The sequence below is a fragment of the Cavia porcellus genome, unplaced genomic scaffold, assembly GCF_034190915.1.
Source record: "Cavia porcellus strain 051 isolate PalLab524CR breed Dunkin Hartley unplaced genomic scaffold, mCavPor4.1 scaffold_1, whole genome shotgun sequence".
NCBI classification, from domain to species: domain Eukaryota; kingdom Metazoa; phylum Chordata; class Mammalia; order Rodentia; family Caviidae; genus Cavia; species Cavia porcellus.
In genome coordinates this window covers 202,109,754-202,135,140 of record NW_026947484.1, presented here as the reverse complement: position 1 = coordinate 202,135,140, position 25,387 = coordinate 202,109,754, and the positions used below count along the sequence as shown (strand labels likewise).

Below are 25,387 nucleotides of genomic sequence, written 5' to 3'. Positions count from 1 at the left end.
TCTTGTCTTTTTGTTTTTCCAGTCTAACATATGTGCATTCACCAGTGAAGTTGTCCTGGCTAAAACACCTGGCACCAGCATCAACCTGGGCATCAACCGTCATCCCATTGACTCCCCTAGGCTCCAGTACAGCGCCCTCTGCCAGCAGGAAGTAGTTAAAGAGAGAAATCTTCACCCCTTTTCATAATAATAATCATAAGACGGGAGATGAAAGGCTTTTGGCCCAGGCCAGACACTGTAACCAGAACCAGGAAGCTCCTATCTCCCCCGCCCCTAGGAATCTACCTGTGATGCCATCTTCCCCGCCCCTGGGAATTTACCTATGGTGCGAAACCTAGGACCAATGGGCTACCTGTGCATCCCTGATGCCCCCTTAGGTTCCATCCCAAACCGAGGCTACTTACATATCCACCACACCACGTGTCCACCAGAGAGATAGCTGGACTCCAGCAGTGGGGGGTGCCGGTCATCCCTCTCCATGCTCTCAGAATAAAGGCCGCTTTTTGTTTTATACCTCTCATCTTTTGGAAATATTTTTCATCTTTTGGAAATAATCCTATTACTACCAACAAAGAAAAGCCCAGGGCCTGATGGATTCACTGCTGAATTCTACAAGAAATTTTGGAAAGACCTAATGCCCTTGCTTCTCAAACTTTTTAATGAAACTGAAAAGGAAGCAATACCCCCAGATTCATTCCTGGAAGCAAGCATTGCCCTGATACCAAAACCAGTGAAGGAATCAACAAAAAAACAGATCCACAGGCCAATTTCTCTAACAAACACAGACCCAAAATCCTCAATAGGATACTGGCAAACAGAATGCAGCAAATCATCAAGAAGACAACATAACCAAGCAGGATTCATTCTAGGGATGCAGGGATGGGTCAACACACACAAATCAATAAATGTAATACACCACATTAATAGAGCCAAGAAGAAAAACTATTTGACAAAGTTCAACACCCATTCATAAAAAAAAAACTACATAAAATTAGAATAGATCACCTTTATCTCAATCTGATAAAAGCCACCTATGACAAACCAACAGCCAACATCAAATTACATATACAAAAAACTGAAATTTTTCACTTAAATATCAGGAACAAGCCAAGGATGTCCACTGTCACCACTGTTATTCAGTATAGTTACGGAAATATTAGCCAGAGCAATGAGACAAAAGAAAACATAAAAGGAGTAGGAATAGGAAAAAGAAAGAAAGAAAGAAATTAAATTAACATACCTGTGTATGACATGACACACTACACAGAGGATCCCAAACACTCCACCAAAACACTCCTAGATTTATAAGCAAATTTAGTAGCACAGCTGAATACAAAGTCTGCACTCAAAAATCAATAGCATCCTTGTATACAAATGATAAATTCCCTGAGAGAGAAATTAGGGCAACAACATCTTTCACAATAGCATCTAAAAAAATGAAATACTTAGGAATCAATCCAACAAAGGAATAAAAGGCCTTTACATGAAAACTACGGTACCCTCGTGCTTGCTTCAACAGCACATATACTGAAACTACAGTACTACTCTGAAAAAGGAGATCGAAGGGGTATCAGAAAATGGAAAGATACTCCTTTGTTCTTGGGTAGGAAGAACCAACACAGTGAAAACAGCCATACTCCCCAAATTGTTATACATATTTAATGCAATTCCAATCAAAATAGCCATAACATATCTCACAGAATTAGTGAAAACAATCATAAAGTTCATTCAGAACCAGAGGAGACCTAAAATAGCAAAAGTAATTCTGGGCAACAAAGGCAAGGCAGGGGGTATCACAATCCCTGACTTGAAATTATACTACAAAGCTACTGTGATAAAAACAGCATGGTACTGGTAAAAAAAACAAATCCAAGGAATAATGGATTAGAAGATTAGAAGATGCATAAACAACTCCAAACACACTCAGCCACCTTATCTCTCACAAAGGAGCCAGATACCTTCACTGTACAAAGGATAGCCTCACAAATGGTGCTGGGAAAACTGGCTTACCACATGTCAAAGATTATATTAGACCTATATCTTTCACCACACTCTAAACTAAAATCAAAATGGATCAAAGATATAAAAATTAAAAGAGACACTAAATTTAATGGAAGATAGAAAAGGTAGAACTCTTGAAGACATTGATACAGACAAAGACTTTATGAATAAAATCTCATTTGCACAGGAAATATCACAAAGAATCAACAACCGGGTCTCACCTTATTAAAAGTTTCTGCACAACAAAAGAACTCAACAGAGTTAAAACAATCCACAATGAGGGGAAAAAAAATTGCCAGCTGTTCCTTAAAGGACTACTACCTAGAATATATAAAGAAGTCAGAACACTCAGATCACTTAAATGTAAAGGCCCGATCCAAAAATGAGCAACTAAAATGAAGACACTTTTCAGATGAAGAAGTAGAACTAACAAATAAACACATGAAAAAATGTTCAACATCACTGCTCTTTCAAGAGATGCAAATTAAAACAAGGCTGAGATTCTCACTCCAGAAGGAATGGTCACCATCACAAAATTAACCAATAACAAGTACTGACAGGGCCATGGGAACCCTCTCCACTGTTGGCAGGAGTGTAGACTGGTGCAACCACTGTGGAAACCAGTGTGGAAATTCCTCCAAAAATTAAAACTATAGGTTCCATTCAACCCAGCTATTCCCCTTCTTGGTATCTTCCTGAAAAAGTTAAAAGCATCATACCACAGCAATATGTACATCCATATTTACAGCAGCATAGTTTGTAATAGCTAAGTCTTGGAAGCGGATAAAGATGTGGGTTTTTCAAAATGTGTAAATTGTGTTGTAAAAAAGAGGGGGAAAAAAGTGCTCTAAAGGATACAACTGCAAGTGTGCTTAGGGGTGTTAAATAGATGACCATATTAATGTTTTTGGTTGGATCATTGAACACAACTGTTTGCAGTCTCACTGTTTGAATGTCCACTTTGTATGCTTTGATCCTGTGACTTGAGCAACTACCTCTAAGATGATAATGTGTAATCTATTAACTGGTGATTTCTTACTGTTGTTGTTTTTTCTTTTTTTTTTTTTTTTTGTAGTTCTGTATTACTTGTACCCTTACACCGCTTTGTTTTGTTTTGTTTTGTTTTGTTTTTTCTCTTTTTCCTTTTAAATAAAATTTAAAAAAAAAGATGTGGGTTTTTTAATACAATGGAGCACCACTCAGCCATAAAGAAGGATAAACTTGAGCCATTTCTAGGTAAATGGATGAACTCTGAGATCATACTCGGAGTCAGACACACATGTAAATCATTGTTTCACTGCTGTGAGAAACCAGGAGTATAAATAAGAGTCAAAATGTATAACAGATATTGTGAGATAGGAAGAAAATTTTCAAATGTGTACAAGGGAAGGAAGGAAGGAAAGGAAGGAAGGGGAAAGAAGGAAAAATGCAAACAGATCTTTTGCAAATGAAGAAGCAGGGAGGGGGTACAAGAGAGGGTGGGGTAATGGGAAATAAAAAGAATCACAATGTATCATGTACAGGTGCAAATTCCTTATGATGAATGTGCTTGTTGGGTATATCTAAAATATACCAATAAACTTAATTAAATTTTTTTAAAAAGAAATGAAAAAAATTACCCAAAACTCAAGCACATCACAACTGAATTTCTGGGAAAACCCAGTAATGAAATTTCAAAAGCAACTACAGGGAAATAAGACCCATTACACACAGAGGAACTAAGAAAAGGAACTTCCCCAAAGATACTGCCAATCTAGAGTTCTATTTCCAGAACCTTTTTAGACATAAAACAGTTGAATGACTTCATCCCCAGTTAATCAGATTTGCAGGGAAGTTAGAGGAAATCCTTTAGGAAAAAACATGGTAACTGATAAATATCTTGATCCATATGAGTGGAAGCAAATCCCTATAATTTCAGCAACCTAGGAGACTGAGACAGGATGATCACAGGTCAAAGGCCAGTCTGGGCACTTTAGTGAGATCCTGTATCAAAACTTTTAAAGCAGCAATGTTCGCACAGCTCAATGCTACAGGGTTTGCCTAGCAAGTGCAAAACCCTGGGTTCAGCCCAAATCATAAAACTGTTGCATTACAAGACACGGGCTTTAAGATACTAACAGGCTCTGTGTAGAAGAAAGACATTCACCAACCCAAAGGAAGCCTGCGTAGAAACAAGAGCAAAGAATGGCTTCGAGGCAGCGGGTCATTTGGTAAAAACAAAGAAGGCAACTCACAAGTACCCACAGTGATTCCATAACCAATTGTGAAGCTCCAGGATATAGAGTGGCGGGGTGCAGTGGCACACGTTTGTTATGCCAGCCCTCGAGTGGCTGAGGCAGGAGCATCCCCATGGGGTCAAGGCCAGCCTGGACGATACACTGAGACCCTGTCTCAAACAGACCAAGGCAGGATCTCTGACCAGTACTGAAGACAGAGGTCAGTGGAAATGTGTGTCAGTTGCACTGCCAATATCTTAGGCTAAAACTCTTTTCTTGTGCCTTGGATTTCCAGGGAGGTTAATGTAGTTCATTTCCCTTCCTGTACCAGTGCATCTCTGAACCAGCAGTGTCTGGTGGATGACTGGTTTCTTTGGGTTCCATGCCAGATACCACAATGCTACCACTGATCACACCGGCACCTTCGCTTCGATGTGAGGGACCTGCACCTGGGCAGAGCTGGCATCGGAACCCTCTGTGTATACAGCTCCTACAAATCAACAGGGCCTGTGTCACGGGGGCACCACCTACCCAAGTAACCCACTCTCCTCAGAACCTAAGAAGCAGGTGGAAGGGATGAAGGCATCACCCACTGATACTTCACAGAGAAAAGAGGTTCTAGCAGAGAGCCGGGCATGGTGATGCACACCTATGATCCCAGCACTCAGGAGGCTGAAGCAGGAGGATCATCAAGGAGTCTGAGGCCAGCCAATGCTACATAGATGCTACATAATGAGTTCAAGGCCAGCCTGAAGTACACAGCAAAACAGGCTCTCAAACAGAAAATATATAAACACACAGTTCCTTCAAGCTTGCTCAGGTGAACTCTTTTTCTACAAATATATGCTTGCAATTTTCCCCTTCTGAGGGACAAAAGTGGCAGTGACTAGTAGGTGTCCCCAGCCAGGCAGCTCAGCTGATGTGAATGCTGAGGTGGCCCTGGGGGAGCTGGAGTTTCCAGGTGTGAGGTGGGGACCATCAAACCCCTCCTGCTTTGACTCAGCAGTCATTCAGGACCCTGGAAGAGCCAGGCTTTGCCCTCCTCCCCACCCCACCCCACCCCAACAGGTGAAGCTAAGTGTTGAAGACAATGAAACTTCAGTGATGGAAAAGGTGAAATCCCTAATCCATTTCCATTTCAGAAAGTAAAGCCGGAAAATCTAGCTTTGGCTTTAAAAACTCCCTCAAAAAACTGCTGCGCTGAGGGAAGGAGACAGGGAAGTGAAAAAAATTAAGATGTGTTCTGTACACCAGCTTCCCACGATGAATGTGATCACTGAGTACTGCAGACCTGTGCTAAGAAAAATTTTAAAAGCTCCTCTAATAAGCCAGGTATGATGGCACAGGTCTGTAATCCCAACACTCGGGAGGCTGAGGCAGAAAAATTATTGCAAGTTTCTGACCAGCCTGAGCTACAAAGTGAGCTCAAGGCCAGCCTGAACTGCATAACAAGACCTTGTCTCAAAAACAGAAAAACATAAATAAATAAATAAACCCTCCTCTAGCCTGTAAAAGAGAACAAGAAATCTACATAACACTCAAGGCTCTGGCTGGCTTCCAGGTTCCTAGTGAAAAGCCACTCCCCAGGGAAGTCCCAAGAGCAAGCTGAATACCTTTTAACAAAGATGTCTTTTTCTCTTCCCTAAAAGAAAGTCTGGGCGGCTGGGGATTTAGCTCAGTGGCATAAGTGCCTGCCTTGTAAGCAGGCAGTCGTGAGTTCGATTCCTGGTACTGATAAAAACGAAAAAGACAAAAAAAAAAAAAAAGGAAGTTTGAGCCTGGCGGAGTGGCAGCACTCAGAAAGCTGATGCAGGAAGACTACTGAGACTTGGAGGCCAGCCTGGCTAAGTAGTGAACTCAAGACCAGCCTGAACTGCATATAGAGACCCTGCTTTAAAAAAATAAAAAAAATTCCAGTCACCTAAAATGACCAAATATTTCTGTCTTGCCTCTCTCTCTCTCTCTCTCTCTCTCTCTCTCTCTCTCTCTCTCTCTCTCTCTCTCTCTCTCTCTTTTGGAGCTAGGGCATCACCACATAGCCCAGGTTGGCCTTGAACTCCGACTCTGAGCTCTTCAGCCACCAGGCCAGGAGATAGGCCACATGATCGTTATCTGTGCCCTTCCTTATTTCACATGAAACAGCAAACCAGTGGATACCCTGTGACACCAACACTGAATGCTTTCAGCTTTAAACTGACTCACTTGTAGTCTTGGCTTCTGGAGAGGCTGAGGCAGGTGGCTCACTTCAGTGTGGGAGTTGGAAGCCAGCCAGGCCTCCCAGCTCTTCAAACAAAACTGAGATGATCCTTGTCAGTGTAAACTTAACTCTTTCCAGAGGCTCGCTCTGTGCCAGTGCAGAGCAGCAGGGTCAGGGAGGGTCACCAGCAAGACAGGAAGCGGAAGCCACCCAGCAGCTGCCCTAGGGGGCGGAAAGCACAGCTGTTGGGGGAATTCTATGTACAAAAGACTCGCTTTAAGCAAGCCAGTTCCTGGAAACCACACAAAGAAATTTAAAACCGAACTATATACTTCCCTGAGCCTACTCTTCCTTTTTCTACAGGTTAGGGAGGAATAACTCCAGCAAACAAAGTACACCCAGCAGGTGTATCCTCCATGGTGCAGGCCTGTAATCCCAGCACTCTGGGAGGCTGAGGCAGGAGGATTCCAAGTTTGAGTGCGGCCCGGACAATTTAACAACAGCCTGTCTATAAATAAATAAATAAGGCCGGAGCTAGAGCTCAATGCAAAGGTGAGAACCAAAACAAAAGCAGGGTTAGGCCTGTGCCAAGGACACTGGCACCAAAGCTGAGCAAGGTGGGCTCTGTAGCCACCAACAGGCTGATATGATGTCATGGCTACAGCAGAGGGTTTGGCCATTTGCTCTTCTTCCAGGTGAGCTAACTCACACTCGTGCTGGTAGTGGCGGCCCAGCAGTGACCCACAAAACCACGATTCCATCCACCTTGTTTAAGACAATGTCTCACTGTGCAGTCCAGGCTGGCATACTCCTGCTTCAGCCTCATGAATGGTTTCTGAGCTTCCTCATGTGGGCTGCTGGTTTTCAGGGTGTTTTATTAAGAGTCCCAGGAGCGGGCAGGAGGACTGACATGATGAGCACCATCGGAAAGCTCTGAAGGGCCAGCAGGAACAGTGGCCACCTCGCTCTCCCTGGGTCCCTGCAGAGAAGGTCCTGTGAGTCACCTCCTGCTTCCTCCATCCAGCCTGCCTCAGTTGTTCATTCATCTAGAAATGACATCTATTTGGGTTCTGTGGGGAGGTTCTTCAAACCCACAGTAGGAACAGGCTGCCCATCCTCCAAAACACCACTGCACATGCCAGACAAGGGCCTTAAAACACTGGCCCGGATTGGGCGCCACACACCAATGTTATCACTGAAATAAACGCATGGTTTTAAGGGCAAGCACTGACAACCACACGCGGAAGGAGGCTGTGGAGCTAAGCTAAACTGGGCAGAGCCAAACTCCCAGTTTGGTTGGTTTGTTTGGAGATAGGGTCTCACTATGGAACCAAGCTGGTCTCCAACTCGCAATCATCCTCCTGCCTCAGCTTCCCAAGACTGGGATGACAAGTGTTTTGAGTTTCTCTAGCCTACACGTCCAGGCTTCCCACAAGCCACATGACCACTGAGAACTGCTCTAGGTCATGAACATTAGACTGCCCTCCCTGAGGGCCACACACCCTTTGCCGGCTGTCCCCAGACTCTGTTCTTCCTTTCCTTTCACTCTTCACCAAGCAGTGCATGAGTCTGACTGCCCTTAGGCATCTTATTATCAAAGAACCAATGTGGGGGGCGGGCAGTGACCTGGTAGTGAAGCCCTAGGTGTCAAGTGCCGTCCCGGTCTCTCCTTTTTTTTTTTTTTTTTTTGTCTTTCTCCTTTTTATCGGTACCGGGGATCGAACTCACGACTGCCTGCTTGCAAGGCAGGCACTTATGCCGCTGAGCTAAACCTCCAGCCCCTACTGGTCTCTTCTTTATAAACTTTAACTTCATCCGACCCAACCACCTGCTGACGTTAGGATTCACACAGCCACATGTATGCTTTTGTTCTCTTTTGATCTCCATATGTAGTTCAACCTGTCTTGCACTCCCAGGCTGGCCTCGAATTCACTCCAATCCACCTGCCTCACCCTCCTGAATGCTGGCATTACAGGTGTGCACCACCACACTTGTCTGTTTTCTTTTCACATTTCTAATAAGGGTCTTAGAAGGGGTGAGTGGCTGGTCAAGGTCACCCAGCAAGCAAGGGGTTAATAACATCTAAATCCCAGCCACATTTCACACTAATCACCCATGAAGCTATAATTCAGAGGCAATTCAGCATCTTCACAGATATGTGCAACCATCAGCATGCTCAACTGGAGGACACTGCTGTCACCTCCAAAAGAAGGCCCCAAGCCTTTATCATCACCTCCCTATCACTTCTCACCTCTTTCCCCACACAAGCCACCACTAATCCACTTTCTCGATATATAGATCTCTCTATTCTGGACCTCCATATGACACATGCTCTTACAGGGTATGGTGGCACATACCTGGAATCCCAGCACTTCGGAGGCTGAGGAAAGAGGATTACTGAGAATTCAAGGCCAGCCTGGACTCTGCAGTGAGTTCAAAGGTGACCTGACCTATACCGTAAGACCCTGTCTCCAAAACAAAAAAAAAGAACAAATACGCTCTTTCCCTGACTGGCTTCTCTCGCCTACTCCAGTCTCAGCAAAGCCTGTGCTGTTGACTGTAAGGTACACAGTCACGGCCCCAGGAGCCCTAAAAAGCTCAGCAAGCAGCCTGTCCCGTGAGTTGTACGTGGCAGCTCCTTCAGTTTTTAACAGGAGGTTATGAGCAGATAAAAAGCAGGTGTGCAGATTTCCTTTTTGCAGTACTGGGGATCAAACAAAGGGGATTCACACTGAGCTACACCCTGGATTCTTTTTGCTTTTTATTTTGAGAAAAAGTCTAAGTTGCTAAATTGCCCAGACTGAGCTTAAACTTGTGGTCCTCCTGCCTCAGCCTCCCAGAGTGCTGGGAACACGGGCAAATGCTCCATCCCCACTGTTTTAGATTCTTAAAGCTCTCTTGGCTTGTTTTTTTCCCATACTGTCCCCAAAGGCATTCTTCAGGTACACAAGTGGCAGATTTCTGATGACAAGAACTAACAACAATCCAGTTAGGCCCATCTGGCCTGAGCTGATGGCATGTCTCAAGGCCACCACCAGAGGAACAGCCCCACATTGGTTGCAAAGCTCACTGGTGACCAGGATGACAATGTGGCCAAGGACCCTTCTGAGCCTAATCCGACAGTATAATGAGAAATGATCTTTTGAAAATCTGAGGCTAGCCAGGCATGGTGGCTCATGCCTGTAATCCCAGCACTCGGGAGGCTGAGGCAGGAGGATCGCTGTGAGGCTGAGGTCAGCCTGGCCCACATAATGAGTTCAAAACCAGCCTGAACTAAATAACAAATAGTCATAATCCTATCTAAAAAAACAACAACAAAAAAACTTTGTCATCCCTCTATAGTTTCTTTGAGACTTCAACAATTAACGACTTTCAGAAGATCAAAGAACTCATCCAACAAAACTGCAGGTCAGACAGACTATATTTTTCCTTATTGCTTGGGTCTTAGGATCAGGGTACCCAACTGCATCTTTGCAAATATCAACCCATTTAAAAAATTCTCTTCTAGTTGGCTCAGAGATCATGACTTTGTACCAGGAACCAATTCTGCAACAATACCGCCCGATTTAAAAAATGAGCTCTATCCAACGTGCAAATAGCATGTTTCTCCTCCAAATGGGCCGCTACACTTTCCTCTGGCAAAGGTCCTTTCTCTATACACTGCCTTATCTCATTTTGCCTGGCTTCAGTAAACAACCTCCCCTGAACCTGCACACCAGGGAAGGTATAGAATTCAGCGGTGCCATCTGATTAAGCAACTCCACTGGATATTCCAGGCCAACAGGGACTGCCACATTGCATATGTTGCTCAGGTCAAGGAGAGAAACAGGGCGAAGTGAATTCGCATTCTGTGATAGGGAAGTGCTGGCTAATCTTGAATCAGGGACTCTGGGAAGGAATCCTGTGGCTCTGGAGAACTCTCAGCTGGGGGTCCAGCTCAGTTGCAGAGCTGGCCTACCATAGGTGAGGGCCTGGGTTCTATCACTGGCTCCACCCAATTCCAGGCCTGGCGCTTTCTTCCTGGCCCTCAGAAACAAGTGTAGTGGGGTGCGGTGGTCCACACCTGTAATCTCAGCACTTTGGAGACTAAGGCAAGAGGATAGCCATGAGGGCAGCCTGGGCTATGTAGAGAGTTCAAGGCCAGCCTGAACTACAAGCAAAACCCTATCTCAAAAATAAATAAATAAATGAAGCAACCACCAGTAAATAAGTTTTAAAAAAGCAAAAATCAGTTGGTCCCAATACCTTCTATATGCCTGCCTGGCAAGTGCAAGGTCCGGAGTTCGATTCCTGACACCAAAAAAGGAAAAAAATACCTTCTCTAATCTAACTCCCGAGTAGCCAAACTTCTGAGGTTGTTTCATTGACTTTTATTACTTGTTTCTTTAGGTGGGATCTTGCTCTGTTGCCCAGGCTGGTCTGGCATATGTGGGCTCAAGTAATCCTCCTGCCTCAGCCTCCTGAGAGGCTAAGGCTACATGGCACACACATGCACCAGGCAACACCATCTTTTTGAATGGCTGTTTCTTCCCTTGTAAAATGGCATAAAATCACTTCACGGTCTTATTGTGGGCCTCACACTAGACAGTGTACATGCAAATCTCTAAATCAGCAACTCCTGACAGCGTCTTCTAGAATGTTTAGCTACATTAAACACAAGCCCCGGTGGGAGTCCACAAGCCTCAGTCAGACAGACAACTATTTCCAAGCAATGCAGCTTGCTTTCTTCCCTAGTTGGCTGCCTGAGTTCTAACCCACATTTTAAATTTGTTTCAAGACAAAGACTTTGTATGGTCACATGAAAATGCCTGAAATAGTTAAGCTATAATTAGCATCCGAAGTCACTACCGTCGTCATCTTTTTCCTTTCTCTAATAAACCCTTCCCTTCTTTTGTCCCACAAGGCACTTCCTGCTCACATTCAATTTACAAAGAAAATCTCCTTGGCTGGCTGCCCTGGGTTTCTCTGCCCATTTCCATTTTAAGTCATTTTTCTCTGTCCCAACTGCCTCTGAAACAAAGGCAGCTGGCAAAACTCGCTGGTGTATTTTGAAAGAACACTTGATCCCAGGCTGTGAGCGGCTCTCGTGGAGTCACGTGGCTTTTCACCCATTTCCCACAGGTAAGTGCCCCAGCTGGTTCCAGTGCACACCCCACATCTCAGACCTTCTCTCTTTCTCATGTCTCTGTGGTGTAATAGGTTGGCACGTTTGGCTGTTAACTGAAAGGTTGGTGGTTCAAGCCCACTCGGAGATGAGTGGGGGGTGGTGAAGTTGTGGGAACTCAAACTAGCCTTTCGAGGGTCACAGGAAGGGGCTTTCAATGTATAATGATCCTTCACAATGTCTGTTCCCACAAGAGGTGACCCCTTTCTAACTAAAGGGCCCCCAAGTTCTCTTTTAGGTCCTGCCAGTTCTGTAAAAGTACAGACCTGCCTTTTCTATAAGCAGCTAATATCAACAATTCAACAGGAAGTGGTATAGGGTACAGGATGCAGAACGTCTTCCTGTTGCCCAGTTATTTACAAAAAGGATGATTTTTCTAACTCTTAAAACCTTCCCCAGGGGACTAACTTGTGCTCCCTTGTAGGTAATAAACTAATAAAATATATCTCTGTCAAAGCTGAGTAACAATTCAACTTGTTCAAAAGCCAGAAGAGTTGTAGAAAGTCCATATTAAACCCACAGTCTTCAAAAGAATAAAAGAAATAGTTTCCTATCTCAGACTTCAGATCAGTCAGGCTCAAAGATTTTGGAGCCAAAGGGACTCCCAGAGGCCAAGCACTCCTGGGTTAATCAAAAAGGGTTTCTTCAGGCACTCGGATGAATAATCACCATTTTCTCCTCATTTGCCCTTAGTCAAATTCACTGCCAGAAAATGAATTAGGATCACTATCACATGTGCCATGAATTACCAGAATACTGTAATTCCTGCTGAAGCAGACAAAGCTCGTGGTACACAGAATACACTGCACAGGTCAGGTGTCCTTCATGTGCCCAGCAGCACAGGCCAAGATCAGAGGCTCACCTGGGCACATCTGCTAGAGCCTGAGGGCTTGGATTCCTGGGGTTTAGGCATCCTGTCTTCTCAAGTAATTTATTCACGAAATACATACGAGGAAATTTCGGACCCACAATACTATTTGGGGTAAAAGTAAATTTTAAAATATGGGGTTATAGTGCAGCGGCACAGCACCTGCCTGGCAAGTGCAAGGTCCTGAGCTCAATTCCCAGTACCAAAAAAAAAAAAAATTTAAGTTGCCTCTCTTTAGAGACTTGGGGGAAAAAACTCTCTCTAAATTTCTTGGACTTAATACAATGATTCATTGCACACAGTGTCACCCTTGCTCTTCCTAGGCTGATCCTAATTACAATCGGTTAATTACAATCGTAGCTGTTGATCCCCGATTATCTTGAACACATCTTTTGTATACCCACCTAATCAACCAACTGGCTCAATCCACTACCAGATTTCTTTCATGTTTGGCTATGAGATACGCTAATTGTTATATGTATGAATCAACCAAGCTTTGATAAGAAACAGGTTTACTAGGTAAAGGATTAAGCAGTATGGAATTCAAGTTGTACAACAGACTGGACCACAATGAATGACACTCGGGAAAGAATAGCTACAGCTACAAAGTCAAACCCAAAACCATACTACGACAGAAGAAGAAAACGCCATGCTCTGCGCCTTCCCAGGAAGGGCAGCACTTATCTTTCAGGCAGGCCCAACGATGGCCATTTCTCTGCCGCCTCCGACGTTGGCCAAGGGCCCAGCACAGCACAAGAGCAGCCATCTCCCCTCTTAGGCACACCACATTTTCCTTTTCAGAAAGTATTTTCTCCCAGCTTGCTTCACCCAGGGAGTCCTTGTTGTTTGGATAAGCAGTGGGGATTAGCCTAACCCACAAACTGTCAGTACTCACCACCCACATCAAGCCAGATCTGCCTGAACCCAGTTCCCATTTCCCTCACTCCCACGTGCTTCTCAAAGCAGATCAGATCCCACGGGTGACATGGAAACGGGAAGGGAAGAGTGAGGGGCGCTGCCGGGAATGGGCAGAGGGACCTGTCAAGGAAGGAGATCGGGCTTACCCTTGAGGTGAGGCCTGGCCTTTCACCTTAGGGAAGGAAAGCCGAGCAGGAAGGGAGCTTCTGCCCATCCTTCCGTCCATCCGTCCCAAAGTGTACCCAAGAAGAGACTCTTTCCCCGAGGAGCCTCACTCCCACCAGGCCAGGAGTGGAGTGCCCATTCGTCAGTAGGGGCACTTCCCTTTAACACCAGGGGTCCTGCCCAGCAAGACGGGTCCGTGCCGCCAGGCTTGCCAAGCCCCCAGTGGCTCCCGAAAAGCCAGAACACCCGGACCTGTCACCTGGACCTCAGGAACTCCCTCCGGACCCGCGCGGACGGCGCACGCTGCTTACCCGAAGCTCGCCCTCGGTGCGATGCAGTCCCAGCCGCCGCAGCCCCACGGCCAGGTCGTTGACACACAGGCCACCGTCGCGGTTGATGTCGAGGGCCTGGAAGAGGGTCCACAGGCGCAGCTGGTGATCTGGTCCCCCGCAGACCGCGCCGCCGCACGGGTCCCCCAAGGACGCCGGCGAAGCGACGGACGACGAGGCGGCGGCGGCGGCGTCCGGCGGCGGGGAGGCCACGCAGCGGCACAACACACTGCTCACCATCGGGCGCGAGGCAGAGGCGTCGGGCGCGGGGCGAGGGCGGCGAGGCGACCGGGACAGCGTGGAAGCGCGCCGCAGTCGTCGGAATGCTAGCGCGGGCTGCGAGACGCCGGCAAGCTGGCGGGAGGGGCTGCTTCCGGGAGCTCCGCCCCGCCGCGCTCCATCTTGCTAGCCACACTCCCAGGAGAGTCTCTGACCAACCATACGCCAAGACCGCAGCTGGGAAAGGGAGGGGGGTGTGGGCGGAGCCTGCCGGAAGGCTCCCCGGTCAATGAAGGGGGTGGGGCCATCTTGCTCGGCCTGGGGCCGATTCAAACAGAGAAAGGAAAGGATTGGCTGAGCTGGGCCGGAGAATGACTCGCGCAGCGATAGGCAAAAGTCATGAGACTGGCTGGCAGGCGCGCCAGGGTCCAGCTTCCATTGAGAAAGGCAATTTAGACTGCGGAATTGTAAGCACAAGAGAAGCGGCGGAAAACGGAGAGATCGTACCCTGCTGTAAGAAATAGGATTTATGAGACAGCAATTGCGAACTGAAGTTACAAAGCAAAATCTGCACCCTTGAGTGGAATTAAAAATTAATTGGACAACAGGTCAACACCGAAAGAATTAGGTACCCTCGGGAGGCCGGATTTTAATAATCTAACTCTTGAAAACCCCCATAAAATAGCTGAGTTTAACGGCCTAATAGTCGTAACACTGATAAATTGAACGACAGTAGAACTTTCCAATGGAAGCAAATAAAGGTGAGGTGGGCGAAGCGTCTGGAGTGATAGGCACACATTTAGACCAATGATCAGTCTACGTCCAGTCAGTAGGCGTGTCTTTTAGCTGAACGACAGGCAAGTAAAGCGAATAATCGACAGGATAACTTGAACTACGGCCAACCAGAAGGGCGATTCCCTTGGAAAGCTTTGAGGGGCGGGAATAAGGCAGGTAGGCGGATCTCCGCACGCCCTGGCGGAAGAGGCAGATTCAGGAAGCCATTACGCAGCTGGCTGGCAGCGACCGGGCCAGTCGAGGCTGGGCCCTACGCACTTTGCGTAGCAAGGGGGGTTACCTAAGGCCTGGTGCTTGGCTTTGAGCAAGCCCGGCCTATCCCCTGTAGGGGGGTGGGTGAGGGTCGAGGCTAGGGAAGAAGAGAAGGGAAATTGGGGTGGTTGGGAGGATTATAATTTATTTAATAATAGGAGAGAAGAGAAGCGATGGCTGTCCCAGCCAAAAAGAGGAAGATGAACTTCTCAGAGCGGGAGGTGGAGATCATCGTGGAGGAGCTGGAGCTTAAGAAGCACCTGCTGGTGAACCACTTCAACGCCGGGGTCCCTCTAGCCGCCAAGAGTGCGGCGTGGCACAGCATCCTGCGAAGGGTCAACGCCGTGGCCACGTGCCGCAGGGAACTGCCCGAAGTCAAGAAGAAGTGGTCTGACCTCAAGACTGAGGTTCGTCGCAAGGTTGCCCAAGTCCGTGCTGCTGTGGAGGGTGGTGAGGCCCCAGGCTCCACAGAGGAGGATGGAGCTTCTGGGGCTGGGACAGGTGGTAGCAGTGGCGGAGGTGGTCCAGCGGTAGCCCCCGTCCTGCTGACCCCCATGCAACAACGCATCTGCAACCTGCTGGGTGAGGCCACCATCATCAGTCTGCCCAGTACCACAGAGATCCACCCTGTGGCCCTTGGACCCGCGGCCACTGCAGCCGCAGCCACGGTCACCCTGACACAGAGTGAGTGACCTCCCCTGCCCAGATCCATGTACATAGCCAGCATCGGGGCACCCTGGGAAAGGTAGCCGTCAAGGGTCAGAAGGTCAGATGGGGATTTTGGAGGATCACAAGGCCTTCCACTTCGGGCTCCCCAGGCAGAAATATGCTTGTTCCCTTTGGGACTTTCTCAGCATGTGGTCTGGCCTTCTCCCATATTGGTGTGTCACCACCATTTATGTCCCTGACTCCCACCATTCACTGTGTAGACACAGGCTGTGGCTGTGTGCCTACAGGACTTATCCCAGCACCTAGCACATGATAGGCACCCAGGATATGCTTGTTGAATTAATACATGAAAATAATACTGCCCAGGTGAGACATGGTTAACATTCACCAGATTCCTGGTTCTTACTGCTAACCTACTAATTCACTTACTCCTTAGATGTGACCATTTATTCCATGCCAAATCCTTCGCTAGGCACTAGAATTACCAAGGCATTTAAAATAGAGGCCCATTATATTCTAGAGGAGCAGAAAAGGCACACATTTATAGTTTCAGTGTCAAGTGGGAAAACCCAAGAACTCATAAGAGGAAGAGACTCCCTGGGGAGGTGGGGACACACACTTGATGTTGACATTGAAGGGTGGAGAAGACTGACCTCTCTCATGTGCATAGAGACCCACACAGCACTTCTAAGATCCCAATGTACCACTAACCTGGATTGGGTTTCCTGGTTAAAGTAATGGTTTGTGCCAATATACACTGCTTGGGAAGGGCTATGAACTATGTCAGCCAGTATTTCTCTTTTGGTTTTTGGTTTCCAGGGAGTTTTGTTTTGTTTTTGTTTTGGAGTTGTTGTTTGGTGTGTTTGTTTTTTGGTTTTGGTTTTGATTTTGGGACAGGGTCTTGCTATGGAGTTCAGGCTGGCCTTGAACTCACAATGTATCCCAGGCTGGCCTCAAACTCATGATTCTCCTGCCTCAACTCCTGAGTGCTGGGAGAACAGACCTGCACCACCACTCCTGACTTCAGCCAGTATTTCTCAGTGGGGGTTGGGGGTAATCGGGTGTAGATGAGTGCCAGCCCCTTCCACCCCCACCGTCCCATATTTCTCAGTTACATATATTGAATTGGGAAAAGGGACAAACATTGATCTAAATCAGATGCTAGGACAGGAAGGACATTTAAGTGTCCCATGGACCAAGGTGATCAGAGACAGGGAGCCATGTACTGGGTACCTTAGCTGCTACTTCTCTGTTCCCTGCTGCCAGCTCCTTTTCTGCTTGGCCTCGAGAGACTTAGAAGTCAAGACAACATCCATGGAGGTTGACTTGTCCAGCTGTAATCAGCTATGTAGTTCTCTAGAATGCCTGCTTTGGGCTATGATGACCCTGCCTCCAAGGCGCCTTAAGCAGCTAGATGATTTCCAGCGCCATGGTTATGACCATGCCTTGAGTGCTGGGGGACCTGGCACTGCTGAGTGAGCCATGTGACCGTAGGCAAGTCACTCTGGGTTTCTGGGTTCCTTGTCTCTGCAAACGAAGATGATAATGTCTACCTCTTATCATTATGAGGATTCAGTGAACTCATAGATACAAAGTGCCTGGCACATAGTAGATACTTTAAAATCGTTTGCTGGTATTTTTTTCTAAGATACATTCTTGCAAGTATTATTTTATTAGTAGTATTAGTATTAGTATTAGTATTAGTATTAGTATTAGTAGCATCTTTGTTTTTGCCAGATCCAGCACTGTCTCTGGCTGCTCCTAGAATCCCTCAGAATCTAGATTTATCATTGAATTATAAAGCCAAGGGGAGTTGAATTCCCTTTTGTCTCCCTCAAGAGCTTAATAACCACCTTCCCAGCCCACATGGCAGCTTCCTTCTTCCCAGAAGGTGACCGACCGCCTGTGCCTTGGCTCTTTCTTCCCTGCAGTCCCCACAGAGACCACCTACCACACGCTGGAGGAGGGTGTGGTTGAGTACTGCACGGCCGAGGCCCCGCCACCTCTGCCAGCTGAAGCCCCCGTGGAAATGATGGCCCAACACAGCGACACATCCGTCAAACCACAGGCACTCAAGAGTCGCATCGCCCTCAACTCAGCCAAACTGATCCAGGAGCAGCGGGTCACCAACCTGCACGTGAAGGAGATTGCCCAGCACCTGGAGCAGCAGAACGACCTGCTGCAGATGATCCGCCGCTCACAGGAGGTGCAGGCCTGTGCCCAGGAGCGCCAGGCCCAGGCCATGGAGGGCACCCAGGCAGCCCTGAGTGTGCTTATCCAGGTCCTCCGACCCATGATCAAAGATTTCCGCCGCTACCTGCAGAGCAACACTCCCGCTCCGACCCCTGCCTCTGACCCTGGACAGGTGGCCCAGAATGGGCAGTCTGACAGCGTCATCCAATGAGGACAGGGTCCCTGCCTTCTGCTGTGATTGGATGAACCCTTTCTGGTCTCGTAAGTGGCTTCTGGGATTGGCTGTAGGCTGGCCCCATGGACAGCTCTCATTTGGGGGTCCACAGTTCTGAGACACCGTAAGGAAACTAGGAAGAGGAACACATTGGGCACCTGGGATCCAAACTCACTTCCTCCCGCTTCTGGAGCTGCCTTGCTAAGATCCAGAGGGCTGGTCAGCTGTGGGGGGCGGGGGGGGGGTGTCGCTGAGTTAGTGACGAGACACAGATGGTCTTAGGCCAGCGCTGGGACAGGGCACAGATTCCATACAGGAAACATTGGCTCTCGCCTGAGGCCCCAGTCCAGTGCCAGGCTTTTGAGTACCATCATGATGGTGGCACTGGTGCCAGCAGGAGGGCAATAATGTCTTCCCCCTACACTGAGCAGCACAACTTGAGGCCAAGAAGAAAAGCCCACCCTCTGTCCTGCTCACTGCGCCTCAGTTCTGAGGGAACTGTCCCTACCGCTGTGCCCACCAGTCCCACCCAAGACACAGCATGGGGTCTGCAGAATCCCCACCAGTGCACCCATCTACCGCCTGCAGCCCCCCAGCTCAGCACCCCCATGTAGTGGGGATGGGTTGGTACTCTCTGGTCTTCTGCTTCATCACTAGCCCCAGAGCTCTGGGCTCAGGTCAGGCTTCAGTTTTAGAGAAAATAAATCCAAATGGAATCTTGTCATCCCCACCTACCACAGTGGGTTTGAGGTGACTGCTGCTTTTAGTCTATGGTGAGCCCCTACTGGCAAGACCCAAAGCAGGGCAGCTCTATGGTCATGCCCTTCCTCCTATCCTCTCTGCTAAGTCCATTTCCAAACTCAGCACAAAATAGAAGCCTTCAGCACACCAGTATCCCAACCCTCAGGAGGCTGAGACAGGAGGATGGCCATGAGTTTGAGGCCAGGTATTAAATTCAAGGCCACCTTGAACTATATACACAGTGAGACCTTGAGTTAAAAAGAACAGAAAAAAGAAAGAAAAGAAGGCAGCCCTGCTTGCATCCCTACCCTGAACACTTCTCCCTTGCCCCGTCAGGCAGTGCCCCTCTGATTGGCTATGTGATTCCTAAGCCATTTTTAACCTCAAATGTGTGAGGTAGGAGAGAGGAAGATAACCTAAGAAATGAGAGCCTCTGACCCCTCTGCCACAGCAGGTGCTGTTCTGCCACCTGGCTTCCCTGAGATGTCCCGAAGGGTTTGACCCAAATGGTACTTGTACCTGTCATTCACAGGCTCATCATCGATCGCTGAGACACCCACATCTCCCCAGATGTTTCCCAAGTTCGCCATCTTGCTGCTGGTGCCTTGGCCACACATGACCCATGGTGACAACTCGAGGCTTCAGATCTATAAGCAAGGGACAGTGCTGCGTGCCTGGGAAGTTCCATCTAACATTGCTCAGCGCCACCATTACGACTGCCGGAGATGCCCCACAGTCGGCTGGGAGGTGGCCGTCATGCTGCCTCCCTCTCTGTGGAGGCCTGCACCCCGAAGTGCCAGCTCCCAGGAGGTGGAGGGAGACTGGGCCAAGCATGGGAGTCGGGTGGTGGAGCCCAATGGCCCCAGCAAGGGACCTTCAGGGACTTCTGAAGGATTTGTGACTCAGTTTGATTTTTCTCTAGGGCTGGAAATCTGAGCCAATATTGTGTCTGTTTCATTTGGGTATAAAGAAGAAGCCTGGATCACTTAAACTGACTTATTCTTTCCAGGTCCATAATTTAAAATTAAAGAAATCACTTTTTTTTTTTTACACTGGCTTCTCTGTGTCTTCATTGGTTATATATAGAAGAGATTTAAGGCCATAAACTCAGGCTAAATCTGACCCACCGCTTTTGTAAATAAAGTTTTATTGGAACACAGGCACACCCATGCATTGAGGTTCTATGTCTGTTTTTGTGCCATAATAGCAGAGTTATTTGGTTGTAACTAAGGCATCTGCCCACAAAGCCAAAAGTATTTATTTTCTTCCTTTTATGTAGAAAAAAACCTGCCTATTTCTGTGTTAGGAGATGGTTTCAGACTCGGGAAGAATTACCAACCCCAGATCTAACCCAAAACCTAGAATAGACTCTTGGAGGGAAAGCTGTAAGAGTGTTCAGCTTAAACTTCACATGATGGTATACACATGTAATCTCAGCAGTGAGGAGGCTGAGGCAGGAGGACTGCAGCTATCCAGTGGGCTACACAGTGAGACAAGGCCAGTCTTGAATATATAGTGTCTCAAAAAACACAAAAAGACAGCATTTAATTTTTTTTTTTTTTTTTTTTTTGTAACAGGAATCAAACTCACAACCTCACACTTGCCAGGCAGGCACTGGGCCACTGAGCTATATCCCCAGCCCAAAACTGCATTTTAAGCCAGTTCTGGGAGTGATCCACCTTCCTAAAGCTAAGACCTCTAGCTCCCGGACTTTAAGACCAACCCAGCAGAAATCCAGGTCCTGCTCTAGAGAAGGCTGACACTCAGGGAGTCTGCTGAACAAAGGAGAGATTCTGGGGGCAGAGATACCAGTGAGGTAAGAATGACCTCAGCTCTCCTGGGCCCAGTGACAGCCCAAGGACGAAGGTGGTCATAGTCTTCTCAGTTTGCAATTGAGGACACCAAGGATCAGAGAAGTTAAATGGTTTTCCTAGGGCTGAGTTCAGTGGCATTTACCTGTAATCCCTGCATATGGGAGGCTGAGGCTGGAGGATTCTGAGTTCGAGCTCAGGGTAGGCAATTTTGTGATTTAATGAGACTCAGTCTCAAAATAAATAGTGACTAGAGATGTAGCTCAGAGCAGAAGCCTGGATTCAATCCCCAGTACTGCAAAAAAGAGAAAAGCAAGCAAGCATGTGGGGGAAGGTGCTTGTTTACTCTGCCTCAAATCTTCTGGTTTCATCAGTCGTTAAACAGCATCTCCTTTACGGGGTGCTCTGCAGATGGGAAGGGAACAATGCCGACCTTTCTGCAGGGTAACTGTGTACACAGTGTCCTAGGTACTCTTTTAATACTTAACCTTGATTAACCTGGGTAGCTTTCAGGAAGCCTAGAAGATCAGTAACGCACACTTCTGGGTGTGTCAGGGTAGGTTCTGGGAGTGTGACCTCAGACCTTGGGGATTATATCTGCTCCCTGTCCCTTTCTCTCTGGGTTTGGTTTGGTTTGTTTGCAACAGGATCTGACTGTGTAGCCCAGTCTGGCCTCAAACCCATGGTGATCCTCCTGCCTCAGCCTACCAAGTATAGGATTGCAAACATGCACCATTATGCCCAGACGAATGGGAATTTTTGATGATGTTGGAACTAGAGGGTGACAAGGCACAGGGAGCAGAGTGAACAGGATTTAAGACAGGCTGGGGACAAGGGAGCAAGGCCAGTGCAGGAAGAGCTCGGCTAAGAGGCTTTGGCTATGCCAGGCTGAGCTTCCATTAGGAACTGGTAGCCTGTGATCACTGTGACCATGGAGGAAAGGCCAGGTTCCCTTCTCATGGGACAGTGCTCCACCTGCTCCTGCAGGCGAGGATGTCTCCCCACTGCAGGGTTAGCCCTCGGGAAGAAAGGCTCCTACAGTGTTCTGGATTAGAGACAGACAGACAAGAACCAGTAGGACTAGGAGCGGGAAAGTATGGGAGGCTTGCAGCGGCTTGTCGATGGCTTCAGACAGTGCCTCGCATGGAGTAGGTGCTCCATGAGAAGAGTGACCTGACGCCCAATCTTGCTGTGTAACAAATGACCCCACAACCCAGAGGCTGGCGCCACCCCCATGGCTCCTGCTTTTCATTCTGATCAGGGCTGGGGGACAGCTGGTTGGCTTCCTGGAGTGACAGGCAGCTCAAGTGCCTGTCAGGCGGAAAATCTCCCTGGGGGCTTTCTTTCCCTGGAGACAAGTTGCATACAATCCTCTAGGCCCCAGGACAGCAGCCAGGAGCACTGCTGGGGGAACAGGCAGGGCCCACCAAGGCTCTGGGTCGCAGATGACAAGGCCAGTTTGGGGTGATGTCTACAAAGGGGTGTGGTTTTCACAATGGCTATGCAGAGGTCCAGGCCCAAGGCAAGGCCTGAATGTGCCACTACTGTCCCTGCAAAGCTGCCACCTCTTCTGTCCACCTTGTCCCTGGCCAACTCCTGAGCAGCACTGGGCTCAGCCTAGCCTTGTGGATCACCCTTGCCCTGGGCCCCTTGCCCTAGGCTGCTGATTCCCGATTGATTCCCAGCTTCATCCACGTTGGGCCTGGTTGCAGCCAGCCTGGCTTAGTGGCATCCTCATTCACAGCTGTCCAAGCTGGGTGACACCATTGGCCCTTCTAGTGCCACTTTTCACATCCTATAGTTCTTCCTTTTTTTCTCTCTCTCTCTTTTTTTTTTTTTTGTCCTGGAAACTGAACTCAGGGTCTTCACACTGAACCACATCCCCAGCTCTTTTCCATTTTGTTCTGTTTATTTGAAACAGAGTCTCAATAAGTCTCTAAATTGCCCAGGTTGAGTTCAAGCTTGTGATCTTCCTGCTTCAGCCTCCTGTGTGCTGGGATTACAGACATGCACCACCACAACCTTTTCGTTTGCCGCTCCTGTTGCTCAGAGCATCTTCCTTATCGTTTGCCTGCCTTTTATCCTCCTGTCTGGCTGCAGTTGCTTCCTGCAGGAGCTTTCCGGGGTCAACTGCATTTCCTGTCACATGTTTATCCCACTGTGCACTCTGTGCACATGTGTGATCGCGAGTATAAATGCCTGTTCCTGCTAGGGGTGTGTCATCTCATGTGATTAAACTTTGGGGCCAGAACACTTTGGGGGACTGTGGGTAGGGTGTTTACCAGCATCTTGGTGCCATCCAGGGCCAGCAACCCCTCCCCCATCCAACTGGACATCAGAAATGGATGCAGACCATGCCTGAGCACAGGATGGAGAGACAAAATTCTACCACCAAGGCATCTGTCTTCTTCTTAGTTACTCTTCAAGTATACAGCACAGCTCCTGATTATTTTTTTTATTTCTTTTTGTTTTTTTGAGACTAAGTCCTACTCTGTCTGCACTTCCTAGTTTAGCTTGACCTTGAACTCACTATGTAGCCCAGGCTGGCCCTGAACTTGTGCTCCACTCAGTCTCCAGAGTGCTAGCATTCAGGCAAGTGCACCACCTCCAGGGAGTGGCACCTATTTGTAAGCGGCAGAGCCGGAGTCACTTGGTGTTAACCTCTCCTGTGACTCAAACCTCCCATGAGTGCCTGAGTAGGAATCAGCCTTGGAGAGCTGCAGTCTGGACCTTGGACCTGTGGCAGGTGCATCAGCAGCCTCACCTGCGTGCTATGACCTCAGAGGAGCCCCACCTGTCGCTGTGCTGGAGTTCCCCTCCCGTGCAGCCTCAGCCTAATGGCTGCTGAGAGCTATCCCCTTCGATGAGTGATAGATCAGAATGTGGGAGTCCACTCACCCCTGGCTTTCAAGGATGTGAAGAGGCTGAGAAGGGTACATCTGGGCAGGCGCATGCGCTCTCAAGTTTTCCAAGGATCCTGCCAGGCCCTCCTCACACCACCACTGCCCGAGTAGAACAGCTCAGATGACAGGTGGCTCAGTAAGGAGTCTCTTCCACCTCCTGCCGGAGGCCGGTTTAGAACTGGGGTTGGGGTCAGGGGAGGTCAAGAACGTAAGGCTGCCCTGCCTGACCCTTTTTACAAAAATGGCCCATTTAAACCTGCTGCCTACTAAGGATATTTAGATATCCTTTTCATCCTTTAGGCCAAACAAAACCCCTCCTGGTCTAGGTTCAATCATGGAAGTGGCTTGGGAGTTCCACACTTAACCTGCTGGGGGCCAGAGGCAGACAGCCAAGACGGCAGACCTCTTTCCTCTGCACCTCCCTCTTCCTGCTCAACGCATTGGCCGTCCTGCCCGTGATGGTCCCAGAAAAAGGCCCCTTCTTTTGAGGTTTTGTTGTGCTTTGCTTTGCCTTGCCTTACGTTGTTATTGTAGGACACAGGACCCTGCTATGCAGTTCAGGCTGGCTTCGAATTCACAGTGATCCTCCTGCCTCAGCCTCCCAAGCACTGGCTTCCCAGGTGTCACCACCATGCCTGGCTGTTGAATGCTCCTTCCTTGGCCCTGGCTGGTGTGACTCATGGGGAGGACTAGGCGGGGCTCTTGGCTCTGTCCTCGGCTGAGTCAGTGTGACCCATGTTAAAATTACCACTCACATTCACCCACCCATCAGCAATCAGTGCTAAGGGTCCTGGCCACTGCAGGGGCACCCTGGGGCTACAGACACAGGGGCCTCTAGCAGAGTACTGTTCTAGTGGGACATAGGTCAAAGACATCCCAGACCTCTTGTTTTTCTTTGTTCTCTCTTTTCTTTCCTTCCTGACTCCCCTTCTCTTGTTCAGTGCTGAGACTGAACTCACTGAGCTGTAGCTACAACCCTTTTTTTATTTTGTTTTATTTTGAGACAAGGTGTTGCTAAGTTGTTAAATTACACGGGCAGGGCTCTAACCATCGATCTTCCTGCCTCAGCCTTCTTGAGTGCTGGAATGCCAGGTGCGCACCACAACCAGCTCTTCTAATGCTGAGGCTGGTCTCAAACCTGTGATCCCTCCGCTTGCCCCTGAGTGCCGGGATTACAAACGAGCGCCACCTTCTGGCTGTCAGTGCTGCCTGCTCAGCAAACAGAGATTCTGCTGGATTTTGGAGCCCAGCCTCCTGCAGTCTCTGTGCTGGTCACGTGCAGGAGGAGGGAGCCCACTTGTCCCTCAGAGGCAAGGGTGTGACACAAGGACTGGTCTCTAAGAGCAACACACAGAACCGAGGGAAGCCCTGCAGCAGCCCTCTAGCTTCGCTTGCTTTTATTTATTTATTTTGGTGTTTTGAGCACGGATCTCCCCATGCAGTCCAGGGTGGCCTTGACCTCCAGGAGATCCTGCCAGCGCTGCGGCCACAGGTGTGTGTGCCACGCCCGGCTTTTACCTGCTTTTAGGTATTCACTTTTATCTGTAATCTTAGAAGTCACGGGCAATATTCTCCACTGGCTCTGCCTTGGCGCTAACTCCAAGCTGCACAGTCTCCATAGAAACGGTGTTTAACCCGTTTCCTGCTCGCTGCCAACATGCAGTCACTTTCCAGCTAAAGAGAATCACTGTGTTTTCACCACAAGTAAGACCAGGATGCCACCTACTGAATG

General features: G+C 48.3%; 2 protein-coding genes across 5 annotated transcripts in view; one reads left to right on the top strand and one right to left on the bottom strand.

The window, feature by feature from the left end:
* Positions 1-14,227, bottom strand: part of Slc25a25 (solute carrier family 25 member 25) — a 46,127-nt gene extending 31,900 nt beyond the window's left edge. The window contains exon 1 of one of the 4 annotated variants that reach the window (XM_063228195.1): positions 13,841-14,227. In XM_063228195.1, the coding sequence (XP_063084265.1) occupies positions 13,841-14,098 (258 nt within the window). In that variant the 5' untranslated portion in view covers positions 14,099-14,227. The remainder of the gene's footprint in view (positions 1-13,840) is intronic. The other 3 variants (XM_063228196.1, XM_003470743.5, XM_063228170.1) reach the window with 3 other exon arrangements.
* An 830-nt stretch (positions 14,228-15,057) lies between these two features.
* On the top strand, positions 15,058-19,991 carry Naif1 (nuclear apoptosis inducing factor 1). Its single transcript, XM_003470744.5, has 3 exons — positions 15,058-15,808; positions 17,725-18,247; positions 19,474-19,991. The coding sequence occupies exons 1-2, from the start codon at positions 15,298-15,300 to the stop codon at positions 18,195-18,197; spliced, it is 984 nt and encodes a 327-aa protein (XP_003470792.1). The 5' UTR covers positions 15,058-15,297; the 3' UTR covers positions 18,198-18,247; positions 19,474-19,991.
* The last annotated feature ends 5,396 nt before the right edge of the window (positions 19,992-25,387 follow it).

What these genes read in the sequence shown, in the direction of transcription:
- Naif1 (XM_003470744.5), top strand. Translation starts at nt 15,298, where the DNA reads ATGGCTGTCCCAGCCAAAAAGAGGAAGATGAACTTCTCAGAGCGGGAG. An exon ending in CACGGTCACCCTGACACAGA is followed by an intron (nt 15,809 to 17,724) that starts GTGAGTGACCTC and finishes TCTTCCCTGCAG; the next exon opens with TCCCCACAGAGACCACCTAC.